The sequence below is a fragment of the Pongo abelii genome, chromosome 8 (genome assembly GCF_028885655.2).
Source record: "Pongo abelii isolate AG06213 chromosome 8, NHGRI_mPonAbe1-v2.0_pri, whole genome shotgun sequence".
Taxonomy (NCBI): Eukaryota; Metazoa; Chordata; class Mammalia; order Primates; family Hominidae; genus Pongo; species Pongo abelii.
In genome coordinates, this window is record NC_071993.2 from 85,555,212 (window position 1) to 85,569,351 (window position 14,140).

The 14,140-nt window shown below is 38.7% G+C and overlaps 1 protein-coding gene and 1 long non-coding RNA gene across 8 annotated transcripts in view; one reads left to right on the forward strand and one right to left on the reverse strand.

Moving 5' to 3' along the window:
- The window catches only part of BICC1 (BicC family RNA binding protein 1), a 320,717-nt gene that overhangs the window by 127,240 nt on the left and 179,337 nt on the right, over positions 1-14,140 (reverse strand). For all 7 annotated transcript variants that reach the window (XM_054522560.2, XM_054522561.2, XM_024253682.3 and 4 more), the window contains one exon: positions 1,628-1,697. In XM_054522560.2, coding sequence (XP_054378535.1) covers positions 1,628-1,694 — 67 coding nt within the window. In that variant the 5' untranslated portion in view covers positions 1,695-1,697. The remainder of the gene's footprint in view (positions 1-1,627; positions 1,698-14,140) is intronic.
- On the forward strand, positions 4,881-13,671 carry LOC129048292 (uncharacterized). Its single transcript, XR_008510522.2, has 3 exons — positions 4,881-5,494; positions 8,010-8,133; positions 12,702-13,671. It is a non-coding gene; the product is annotated as an uncharacterized LOC129048292 (long non-coding RNA).

Genomic DNA, 14,140 nt, shown 5'->3' on the forward strand with positions numbered 1-14,140 from the left:
TCAAGTTCCAATTTATTCATGTAGTAGGACAGAAATTTTTAAATGCTGCAAATAGCTAGATAATCCATGAACGGCAGTTTCTTCTTCTGCATAATGAGAGTACAAAACATTCCAACATATCACAAAAATTACTGAAGATTAATTAAGAATATATTCTACACCACTTGAGAAATACAGGTTTATACAAAGATACAGAATTGCACTTGCAAATTCACCATGTCTTCTTATGATTATTTAGCATATAAGTTCCCAATTCCTTGCCACCCATGATAACAATTAAAAAGGTAACAAGGCTGGGTGCGGTGGCTCACACCTGTAATCCCAACACTTTGGAAGATCAAGGCAGGAGAATTGCTTGAACTCAGGAGTTCAAGACCAGCCTCAGCAACATATAGTGAAACTCCATCTCTACAAAAAATGCAAACATTACCCAAGCATGGTGGTGTGTGCCTATAGTCCCAGCTACTTGAGTCTGTGGTGGGAGGATGGTTTGAGCCTAGGAGGGTAAGGCTGCAGTGAGCCATGACCGTGCCACTGCACTCCAGCCTGGGTGACAGAGTGAGACTCTGTCTCAAAAAAAAAAACAAAAAAACAAAAAAACAAAAAAAGTAACAAGATAGGAGTTTCTACAGGAGTTTCAGTCAATTCAAGTCCAGCTAACAACACTCACTAAATAACTAAAATAATTTTTATTCCATGTGATGAGTAACTCTAACGAAATGCAATTAAAAGAAGGCAAACTGGACTGAAGTAAGAAAGGAAACTGAGAAATCTTGCAATGTTATCATTTAGCAGTAAGTCATGGGGAGAAGGGGCAGCAAATACAAAACTAAACAGCAACAATAACAAAGCCAGACCATGATGGATAATGTTCAGACTGCAATTATTTTTTAATTGTTTGATGGCATTTGTCATTATATCCTGACAACTACATGCATCTGCATTCTTCTAATGAAATATACTCAACAAAGTTTGTTCAGACTAAGGTCATACTTTAAAAACTATTCATAAAAATATACATTGGCAGGTCACATTTGAAAATACTATGTAATCCAGGGAGAAAACTAGGGAGGCCTTTATTTTCATTTCTGAACATCTATGCACTGGGTAGTGTCCCATAGGGTAAAACCAGGCAAGGGAAACACTCAGCCTAAAAGAGAAATCTAGTGGGTTCTTTGCTGTCTGATAGATGAAGACAAGCAGCACTCGAGACCTGAAATCTAAGGTTCATATCATACTGGAGGGAAAAAAAAACAGCTATGAAATCTGTGTAGTACATAAAAAAGAACTCTGAAATGTAAACAATAGAAATTTATGCGTTAAAAACATGTGAAGAGTTACCATGACTCATGGATATCAATCAAATAAGCATCCTTGAAATCACAGGTTGCTGTATCTTTCATAATTACATTTCTATCATAATGTTAATAGTTAATATTTTTCTGTTGTTGGATAAAAACTATACATTATTTTTAATTATGAAAATCCTCCTGAAAGACTGCTACTTAACAAATATTTTGGGACAAAAGTGTTAAGAATAAAGGTTAGTTTTCTCCCCAGCAAACCTGCAGTAATTCCATAATCTCAGTTATCAAAACCACCTATTTCTCGCCCTCTCACAATTTACCTTTCTTGGATTTGGCTCCGATCTTCAGTTTTGATGGCCAAGCAATCTGCGTATTTGTTTCCTCCATGATCTGTAACAAAAATTGAGAGAAATATTGACTCAATTAAAAACTTGTATTTACAGATAAGATTTTTCACACAAAAAAAGTTTACTTTCAAGTTCCTAAGTTCATGTTCATACAAAATGATCTCATTTGAAAACAATGCAAAGAAAAAAAAACCCTGGGGGGAAAAAGAGATGTTTTTATAAGCCTTTAATCTATTAGAAATATTCAAATATATTTTGTTACTCCCAGTGTTCCTCTCCACAATGCTTCAGAATTTTAACATAGACACAAGACCAAAAAGTACATGAACAAGTAATTAACCCAACTTGATGCCAGAACCATCAGAGATGCTTGTGCTGAATAAAATTCCCCAAGACAATTGCCAAGGGATTGCAACACACCAAACACGATTCCTGTAATACAAAACTGCATACTAAATGAAGATTTTTTCCCCTGGGGGAAAAAAATAACTTGCTTTGGGCGCATTTGTATTTCATTAAAACTGACGAAAACCCTCTAAACGCGACATCACGTCGTAAGACTGTATTCCCCATCATCCTTTGCCTGGTTCAGAATGGCATTTTTGCCAAAGGTCCTTCCCACTTGCACATGCAGCTAACACTGGCCAGGAGGTCTCAAGATCTAAATGAGTGGAAGCACCAGGACAAGTGAGGGAAGCAACGACTGCCCAGCAACGGAAATGGACAGTAAATAAGAAAAGAACAGGATTTAAAATGTGCGTCCCCTGTTCCTCACTAATTTTACATGAATTACACAAGATTAATGTTTGCTCATGTAACACGAACATAGAATTAACCAAACTAATAGAGCAAACTAACCAATATGCAAACAGCAAAAAAAATCATGTATTAATTTAATCACTTGAATTAGACTGGGATAATATTTATCTTTAATATGGATTGAGAGTTCGTTAAATAAATTAATGGTGAAAACAACCTAAACACATCAAGGGTGCAATCAATAATAAGTACCTTTTTCTCCTCAGTACTGGCTATGTACTGGGCACAAGGAAATGGTTCGCATGCATCATACTTGATGAACCCCCTTTATCATAATATAAAAGGGCTTTCAGCAGATGTTTCAGACTGTAAGCCCACAGATGCATTTTGTCTATTCATTGTAAGGTTTTTTAAAGTTCAAGCCAACATTTTTAAATCCGGGAATTTCATAGAACAATTCAGATTTCTGGTTCTCTGGAAAACTTGGCAAATTTAGCACAGACAGCTCACATTCCCACATGACAATGCCTGGCTGGCACTGAGAAACAGCTGCCCCCTTGAGTCAGGGCCAGCAGGCTCTGAGCTGCTCCCAGTCCCTACTGTGTCTCCGACTCTGAGGTCAAAGGCCACTTGCCATCATCATCATGGCATCGTACTGCTCACTTGCCATTTATTATGGTGTTTGCTGTTTTTCTCAGAGGAATATTTCTCTACACTTACGTCTCTATTAGAAATTGAACAAAAGTTAAGCCCACACTGTCTTCACTAAGTTAAGGTACTGGTCTGGCCCTGAAGGCAGGTGAGCTCATTACCTTAATCCTACAGCACCTGGCCCAGGCTGCTGCTTCTCTCATTCATGCCTGTCTCTGCTAATGTGTTTATTGTTTGCACCATTAACTTGGTTAGTTAAGTCTAAACCACTAGTAAAAAAATAAAAAATAAAATGTTATCTTTCTCAACTCCCTCTGCATCAGCCATGATGCCACCCCAAAAACATGCCCAGCAGGCTCCCCTTCTGAGTCCCTGCATTCACTGTTATCTCTTCCTCAGAATTTCCTGTCCCAGCCCCTTCTCATGCTCAGACTTCAACCGCCATCTTGTCCAACTCCCCATCCTTTTCTATTCTCACACCAACCCAACCACAATTATTCTTCCTACCTCATTGTGTTTATTTCCCTCCTAACCCTTATTGCAAGTGGAAATCCTCTTATTTTCTGAACTTACTTATTTACAACCTGTCTCTGCAAAACAGAAACTAAGTTATCTGCCCTGTACACAGCAGGCCCCGGATTTAACTAGTTTCAGAATTTTCCTCTAAGTTACTTAAGACTCTCAAAGAGATAAGATAGAAAAATAAGGCTGTATGCAGTAGCTCATGCCTATAATCCCAGCACTTTGGGAGACTGAGGCAGGAGGACTGTTTGAGGCCAGGAGTTTGAGACCAGCCTGGACAATATAGTGAGACTCCATCTCTATAAAAAATACAAAAATTAGCTGGGTGTGGTGGCACACGCCTGTAGTCCCATCTCAGGAGGCTGGAGCAGGAGGATCACTTGAGCCCAGGAGTTCAAGGATGCAGTGAGCAATGATCATGCTACCACATTCCAGCCTGGGCTACAGATTGAGACACTGTTTCAAAAAAAAAAGAAAGAAAGATAGAAAAATAAGATCTTACTATAATGCTGCTGTTGGTGGGGAGGCAGTAAGAAAACAATCTACATGCTTTTCTTTTTCTGAATTAAATAATGCAGTTGCTTAATCCAGTAAATGAAGTCAAGGGCCATATTATGATACTGTAATAGGTAAGTTTCCCTTTTGACATATGAGTAGAAGACCTAACTTTCTGAAATCTTAAATCATTAGTAGAAGTGCCCAGAAATAACCCTGCATGTACACTTATTTTATTGAGCACCAATAGGTGCCCCATGACAGAAAATAATATGCCAGAGAAAATATCCTAAGAGCAGTAGGTAACTGCCATCAAGTTGGGAAGACAGCTTTATACACACTCCCTCTAAGCCCCACTACAACTCCCTGTCTATACCGTGCAGAGAAGTGGGCTCACAAAGACCACTCTCAACCTACTCACATCAACACTGTGTTTAAGGGAAAGTGGGGTAAGCCCAAGCCTTGAATCCCTAATTCTAAAACCAGAGTTCTGTATACTATACCACACGACCTCTAAAGTTCTATGAGCCACAGTAAATGCCAAACCTCTTAGAGAAAACAAATTGCCAGTAATTAGAACTTGGCATCTGGAGCTGACCTCTCCTATATGACTAGAAAAAAAGTGACTCTCTGGAACTCCATTTGTGACCAGCTAATGCCAACTCCTTGGATCATTCATGAAGCTGCTGGCCCCACACAGAGCTCTGGCCAGATGCCTTTGCAGACATCCTTTATTTGTTCATCACTGTGTGTAACCTAGCCATTATGAGCAGGGACTCCAGAGACAAATACCAGCTCTGCTGCTTTCTAGGGGTGCTGTGTTGAGCAAATTACTTAACTTCTATCAGTCTCAGTTTCCTCCTCTGTAAAATTCTTTATCGTATCTATTTCTAAAGCTGTTGTGAGAACTTAAGAAAACCTAAAGCACATAGCATGGCACGTCGTGAGCGCTTGATATTAGCCCTTGTATTTATGATATTAATAACTTTTGGTTAGACAGGCACTGTCCTAGATACCAGGGATACAACAGCAAACAAGATGATTCCTACCTTGCAGGAGCTCAGAATCTAACAAAGGAGAAGACAAGCTAACCGCCATCGTGGTACCGTGTGCCATGTTTCAGAATGGGGCAGCGCAATACGAGTATGTACAGAGGGGATCCTAACCCGGTCGTGGGTAGTCAAGGAAAGCTACCTCAAGAAAATGCTTACTAATGCTGTGACCTAAAGGAGGAGAAAAAGTTGGCTCACTGGAGAAAAGGTGAAGAACGTCTCCCAGGCAGAGGAGGAGGGCAGAGGAGGAGGGCATGCGGAAAGGTCTGGAAAAAGAAGAGAGGGCTGGTACCTGCAAGGCCCTGATGGTGATTCAGTGCAGCCAAAGGGCTTCAAGGCTCACCCCACACATCCAGGACAAGTAACGTGTCTCTTGTCATCCCCACTGTCCTACAGCTGTGTACACTAATACCCTTCAAACTGACTTGTATTCATGAAAGAGAAGCCACCAAGTACCTGCGCTTGACTGACATTCCCTACAAATAAATTCTGGCCAGTGCAGTGATTACACGTAGGAAGGGGCCACACTTACTCACTTTCGGGAAGTCAAAATTTTCCTAAGGATGTTATCAATGAAGCTTTTAAAACCATCATCTACAATGACTCCAGGTCTATTCTTACAGCTTTGATATGGCACACTATTAATTTATGACAGCCTCAGCCAGTGATGGGAGTAGTGGAGTGTGAAGCATTCTGTCATGGGGGTGGGAGGTGGGGGAGGAAGCACAAGGTCTCTACAGGGGGTGTGGGTGGAGTTTGGTCTAGGAACTTCAGTACTGGAGCTAGATTATTGCATCCGGGGGCTGACAAGCACATCTCCTGCAGCGGGTGTGGGTGGAGGTTGGTCCAGGAACTCCAGTACTGGAGCTAGGTTACTGGATCTGGGGGCCGACAAGCACATCTCCTGTAAGTGGCATGGGGTGGAAGAAAGGGCACAAAGGCAGGAGGTAGAGCAATAAGCAAGTCAGAGGTTCTGTATCCCCAAGCTATGCAAAAATATGTCCTAAATGTTCATCGAGGCAGGTAAATTAGGGAACTGGAAAAGGTAAGGCTAGGAAGATGTGGTTGAAATCAAAGAAGCTACAAAACCGCTGAGAAGAAAATGACTATTTCTGTTTCAGGGGAAATAAAAAACTCCACAGTGAGTTTCAACTAGTTGGTTTTTGGTCTCTAAAAAAATCTCATTATTGTCCCTATTTGCACCTTCACAAAACCAAAACTGAAAGAACTACTGATTTTGAATTATTTCCTATAAACATTAAAGTAACATTTTCAAAAACATCATGGAAATAAAGAGATAATTTTATGAATGCTACAATGGACAGAGACACTGACACTTTTTCAAGAGGATATTGTAAGTTTCTCACAATCCAATTAATTCCCAAAAAATCTAACAAGAAAATCACTTCCAAGAAACATGTGATATGCTTCAGTGAGTCAATATGTTGTCCAAAATGTTTAGTTTGCTTTCAAGGAATAATTCAATTAAGCGGATCATTCTAGTCATCCCCCAACCAAAATATGACGCTCATGCCTCCCAGTTGTGTGAAATATTACCTGAAAGTTGGGAAACATGTTTAAAATAATTAGTACTTCCTTATGGAAACAAAACTATAAATATCATGCTGTCAGTTAAATTAGAGAATGCCAAGTTATGCAAAGCCACAAAATCTCCACAAAGAAAATGACGTTGTCTCAGCAGGGGAGCAGGGGAAGCCCTAGAGTGAATTCCAGCTAGTTTCTTAAAATCTTACTACTGTCCCTGTTTTCACCACCACAAAACCAAAAGAAAGCTCAAAGAACAAACATCTGATGTTGAATCATTTTCTATGAACATTAAAACACACATTAAGTATTTTAAAACTCTTGTTCTAACTCATAATTCTGGATGCTGTACAATTTTGCTATTTCAGCTAAGTCAGTTTCAACTTCTGGACATCCTCATTGACAAAAGAAATCTCTTCTCAATTTTACCAATCTCTGCTAGGGTTCTTTAGCTGCTCTCTTATACTAGCAATCCTATATGTCATAAGAAAAGAAGAGATTTTAGAGGAGTCTATCTAAAATGTAATTATTTGAACATATAATTGTTTTAAATTTCTGTTGTTAGATTTACTGTGCTCATTTCTTATAGGGAACCAATAATTGAAGTGTAACTTCATTCTTATGGTAATATCAGATTTGATGAACAGCAAATATTCATAGTAAAAAAAGGGCTTGCCCAAAGAATATCAATTTTAAAATATATGAAACAATTAAAATTAAGATTGTTGATGTAAGAAAATTTTTTTTATATTTCATCTGCAAAAGTTTTTTTTTCATCATGAAAAATCTGATGAAGATAGCATGCTATAGATATGTAACAGCTTTGGAAGTTAAATAGTTATCTTAACTTTCCACTTTATATTTAAATTTTATAAATAGGAAGTAATGTTTCCTGATCCAAGACTTAAGTACTTCTTTTCCACATTAAAAAGATACCAAATAAATACAAAATTGTATGTATCTGTTTTCTTTTCAGTTTCTGTGGGGCTTTGGGGGGTAGAGATAGGAAGGGAAAGTAATGTTTACAAAAGCTAGAATTACAAATTTTTTGTAATTAGAAGAAAGTCTGTAAGCTATTGAAAAAATTTCAGAGATTTACACTGAATCATTTCACTTTCTTGAAATAAACTGTTAAAATTAGAATAAAATAAACAAGTAAAATCTAATCAAATTCTACAAGTAGTTTCATCCATGATAAAAATAATTTCCATTCGTATTCTTCAATGCTCAAATCATAATAGATTTATCTCATCTCCAACAAATTCCAGATTAGTATACCATGTGGAAAGAGAACATATCTACCAGTGTTCACTAAACCATATATGTTGCAGGTTTGCAGAAATTACAGGATAATATCTTACAGATGAAGGAAGCCTTTGCCAAGCCAGCAATATTCTACTAACATGCTTATTTCACCAAATTCTTCACTCGAGACGTAAAGTTAAAAATCCACAGGTAAGTAATCAGCATCTCAGATCACCCCAAGACAGGTCAATTTATACTAACTTTACTAAAAATATTTATTCTTGGACCAGGAAAAGAACACTGAACTCTCTAACTCGACATTTATACTCTATTCAAAATTCATCATTCAAAATGGCTACCAGCTGGGAGCCATCTGCAGCCTGTTTCTCTAAAAGACCAACTAATTTGTGCTCTATTTTCCTTATATTAATAGAGAAATAAGGTCTGTCCCTCATGGAGGAGGCTGTTTAAAGTTATTTCATGGACTAATAATGGACTGGTAGTTTATTTGCTGCATTTCGCCATGAAGGGAGCTAAGTGAGAAAAGAGCCAACTAAGCGGAGATGGGAAAGTTGTGAACTTCTCACTCGAGGGGGCGTCTAAAAGCTGAGGATGTTTATTTTGCTGAGACATTAGAGGGTTCTGCTATATTTCATTGTAGTCCAAGAAAGGCCTCCCAGTGATTCAGTTATTCATCATCATCAGAACAATTCCTCACGTGCACCCAGTATTTACATACATTTTCCATTTATTCCTCACAATAATTTGTAAATCAGATAGATAAACTTACTGTATTGCTGTGAAAACTAGGATTCAAAAAGGTTATATGGCAGACAGATATGTGGCAAAGTCCAGCTAGAATCTAGCTCATGTGACTCCTTGTCAAGGAGGCTCTTTCTGCCTCCCTCGGCTTATGAAGGAAGTAGAAAGCACCACATACTTAAGGGGAGGTCACTCTGAAAGCTCCACCTCTCAGAATTCAGCCATGAATGCTGAAGTAACTGAGCAGCAGCAGAGTGGCTATTTCCAAACACTCCCTGCCTTATTAATGATGAAATGACCCAGAGATAGCCCCCAAATGGTTCCCAAACTAGGTTAGTGTCCCCACCACCACCCCCAAACACATATGGGAAATATGGGAAGCATTTTGGTTGTTACAGCAATTAGGAGGTTTTAATGGAGTGCCATCAAGTGGCCAGGGCTATACTTGCTAAACTCTGAACAGAGGACAGGACAAATCCACTCAAAATGTCAATACAGATAGTCCACGCTTTACAAAGTTCCACTATGCATGAATTTCAGTTACCATAGCTTGGTTGAAAACCCATCAATCCCTCAACAACAGAAGTTTACATTTCCATTACCATGATACACAAACTGTGAGTTGTTGCATCAAATACAAATTTCACTGCCAGCTCTTCAGTCCATAAATAACAGGTCTCATCTGGATCAGTGACCAATCACATTTCTCTTTTGAAGTTTGTTGGTGACTGCTCACGACATGTCTGTTATCAGTCCTGCACAGATGGCAAAGCAAGTAGTCATGATGACTCCTTGTCTCCCAGTCATAAAACCACGTGGCATTTTACAAAAATGGGTAAATCAAAAGGGGAAACTGACCAACAAAGGTGAAAGTGCAGCAAGGAAACAAACAATGACAATGCTGGAAGTGAAATCTGAATCAGAAGTCAATGAGAACAGGAGAAGGAGCTGATTGTGGGAATGCTGACATTGCTGACTATTTGAGTGACTCCGGATGCTCAGCCAGAGGAACTTAGTGAAGATACATTTATTGATATGAGCAAGGAAGGGGCTGTGACAAAAAAGATGGAGATATCCCTGAGGAAGTGATGCCGTGAAAAACTTCACATTAAAGAAATTCTAGAAGATATTTCACAACTTTGAAAGCACACAGGATGAAACACTGGAAGCTGATCCAGACTCCTGAGTATGACAATTCCCTAAGGCTTACAAAAGATGCTCTCACCTTATTGTAAATTATACAACAAAAAGAAAGCACTATTCGAACTATTCTTAACAAGTTTTTACAAAGAAATAATACGTATTAATTTTCAGTGTTTCCAACATTTAAATAGAGTGTACTGAATAAATATTAGCTTTACTTTTTTCATTTTCCTATACATTTATGACTGATAATAAAAGAGACTAAATATTTTGACAAAAAATTTTAAAGGCTGTAGATCAATAAACGTTCCCATTGATCGATGAAAGTGTTTTGCACAGTTTCAATTTGCGTAGTCATTTTGATGTCCCCATAGGCCATGCAAAGTGAAGACTACCTTTCATGCTTCACTAAGAATTAGTAGAAGTTTCAAACTGGTCCACACTATAGGCAGGCTTAGCTAATTTATCTCAAAAGTTTAGAGAACTCCTACTTATCAATGAAAACCTAGTTCAAATGTGCCTTGCACTAACAAAACTCCAAAACTCTCCCAATCAGAGGTCACCTGTCTCTCTCTCTTTCTCTCTCTCTCTCATACTCACTATATTGTGGCAACATTATAGTGCTTATTTCTTTAACAATATCACCAACAAGCTGAGCTCCTGGTGGCCAACAACTGTATCTCGTTCACTTTTAAACCCTTAGAATCTAGCACACAGGATCTCAGTAAGTATCATTAGAGTAAATTTAATGCTATAGTGATAAAGGAGATAACATGAAGAGAATAGAAGAGGCAACAATTATGTAAGGCTTTCCAATTATATGGCATGCGGTCTATCACAGAGTACAGACAACATGAAGTCGAAGCTCTATCTCCGAAGTCTCTTTTAACTCATTCAACAAATGGTATTTCTGAGGCATCTGTTTACCAGAGTAAGTGAAACTAAGTGAATACTAAGTGAATATTCATTAGATGAAATTAAGTCCTAAATCACTGGCAGGATTAATTCTCCCAGGAAATATGTGCATGATAATAGAGAAAGGAACCCTCCAACCAAAATGCCTTCAGTAGTGGGCTGAGTGCAATGAGTGAGAGGCAAACCGAGCCAAGTGCGGGCTGTGGAAAATGGGATGCCTCAGTTCTGTTGCTTCCATTCCAACCTTCTGCTAACACAGGCTCAGAGTGGCCACATCCACCCATTCTAAGAGAACAGCCAGAAATCTAGAGTTTTGTGTTAAATTTCCTGATTTCTAAATGTTGGCACCTATTTTCCTTATGCAAAAACCACTTTGTGGGCCAAAGCAAGCATGGGTCCCACTTTTTGACCTCCGCTCCAAACCAAAGACAATTTTCATGGTGTGTGTGTGGGTTATTTATGACGGCCTATAATGTTAGTGAAGAACAGGTCTTGGGGTTCCTCTGGGACATAAAGATATGTGATTCTAAAAGCTAGTTCATTCTCCAAGGAATAATTCCTTCAGAAATATTAACCAGATCTTCTATCAGATCTCATGGGTAACCACAAAGAGATTTATTAAACTTGAACTATCAAAGTACAACTTGTATATAACTTGAGTACAACAGTGTATAATTTGGACAACATAAATAATTCCTAGAGATCTACTGTACAGCACACTGCCTGGAGATAACACTGTACTGTATACTTAATTTGCTAAGGGGGTAGATATTATATGAAGTGTTTTTCTCAGGAAAAAAAACAATAAAGAGGACAGGAGGAAACTTTCGGAGAGGGTGGATAGCTTGTGGTGATGGTCTCTTGGATACATACTTATTTCCAAACTCATCAAGTTGTATACATTAAATATCTACACCTTCTTATGTCGATTATCCTCAATAAGGTCTTTTTAAAAAATGAAACTAAACAAACTTGGGGGAGAAAATGAACTAGTACTGATTTAACAAAATATCAAGCTACCAAACCTTGAATGCAATTTTCTAGTCTCCAATTTTTCATAAGACTAGTTACTCCAGTTACTATAGATTCATACATGCTTTTTTAGGGAATATATTTTACTACTCAACTCAGTTCATCTTCTTAAAGCAAATGACCCTATTTAGCTTAGTAGGCCCTGATGGCATCTATGATGATGAGCAATAAGAGATCAGCACAATAACTGAGATCTATAATGGCAATACTGAGATATCAAAAAGAGATAAACTTTTATGTAGGCTCTACTGGGTGAGCAGGCAAGGAGGTAAGAATTAGGTTTGAGAAAGGTGCTTCTAGACAAAGAGTAAATATTGAAAGGAGGTATGTATTCATTGTGCTCCTATAACAATTCCAAATGCCAGTGGATGAACACAACAAAAGTTCATTTCTCTTCCATGTTAAATGGCCTACAAGGGTCAACAAGAGGCTCAGCTCCACACAGTCACTCAGGGACTCAAGCTAATAGAGATCCTTCCATTTTATAGCTGCCCATCTGGAATCCACGGTCCCTTCAGTCTCCTCATGGGAAAAAAACAGGACGAATTCTGCATGGATCTTTTACTGCCATGGCCTATAAGAAAAATGTATCTCTTTCACAGCCCATTGTCCATCACGAGACACATGCCCACGCAACTGAAAGGTGGCTGGGAAATGCGGAAAGCAATTAGAATATTTGGTGGGCATGACTGCCTCTGCCAGAAAGCTGTAGGGGTGTGGGGAGGGATTAAGGAAGGGGGTGTGTGTATGTATGTATTTTATTCATATTCCACTGTATGATAGCCCAGAGTTTACTTAACTCTCATCTTTTAATGCTGTATCATATTCCTTGAAGAAGAGACAAAAGTAAACAATATGTTTATGGTGAAACATACACTCCACATAAAAAGGTCAGAATAATTTTGAGTACTTCTTATCCCATACAGGTCCTTTCCCTGAATTATATCTAATTTGTAATGCATCAAGTTGAAATACTGGTAAAAAAAAAAAAAAAAAAAAAAAAAAAAAAAAAAAAAAAAAAACACCTAATGAGCTCTAAAACTGAAAAGTGTCATATGCTTCAGCCACCCAAACCTTATCCATCTGAACAATTTTGATGAAGTCACATCAAATGGTAAAAGGAAGAACTAGCTGGTAAATGAGGAAAGTGTCAGTACTCAGTTTACACCACCACAGACTGTTCCACTAACTTCTGTCCTCAGCACCTTGGGAATCAGTGGACTGAATGTTTGCTCTGCTTTGCTTGTACAAAACTGGCCAGGTCTGTACTACTACAACCTTTCAGACTAACACATTCACAGAAAGAGTTCGAAAACACTGAAGAATTCAAGAACACTGTCTCTTGCTTTTTTCCTTTAAAACACATATTGCTCCTTTCAGAACCCAGACTCATAAATGTAACCTCTGAAGCAATTTGCAACCTTGCTATGCCACCAGCTCCTTGACATGTTTAAACTGCACTCAATCTTCTGTGCACAAGTGGACATTTAAGTTGTCTACCCAGAATCCTGGAATCAACCTGATTATCTAAAAGGGATGCCACTCCCATTCCCACAGGTTGGTTTAACAATAGGCACGTGATCCAATCTGGGCCACAGACAAGGGAGAAGAGGTCTCATGGAAGCTTTTGAGACTGAAGCTTTCTGGCTTTGTAAGAGAATTACTGAGTAAGTTCTCTTTCTCTTACTACATGTGAACAAAGGCAAAGGTAGCCCTGATGCTACCGGCTCCACCCATGAGCCATAAGGAGTACCAACCATCAGTGTGAAAGATAGAGTCAGAAAACACCTGGATCCTGGATCCTAGATCCTAGATGATATCGCAGAAAGGTTCTTGATCATTAGCATGAAAAAGCTTTCTTTCTTTCTTAATACATGTTTTCTTGTTTTGTTGTTGTTGTTGTTATTGTTGTTATTATGCTTTAAGTTCTGGGATACATGTGCAGAATGTGCAGGTTTGTTACATAGGTATATATGTGCCATGGTAGTCTGCTGCAACCATCAACCCGTCATCTACATTAGGTATTTCTCCTAATGCTATCCCTCCCCTAGCCCCCTACTCCCCAACAAGCCCCAGTGTGTGATGTTCTCCTCCCTGTGCCCATATGTTCTCATTGTTCAGCTCCCACTTATGAGTGAGAATGTGTGGTGGCTGGTTTTATGTCCCTGTGTAGTTTCCCGGGAATGATGGTTTCCAGCTTCCTCCATGTCCCTGCAAAGGACATGAACTCATTCTTTTTTATGGCTGCGTAGTATTATGTGGTATATATATGCCACATTTTCTTTATCCGGTCAATCATTGATGGGCATTTCGGGTGGTTACAAGTTTTTGCTATTGTAAACAGTGCTGCAACAAACATCTGTGT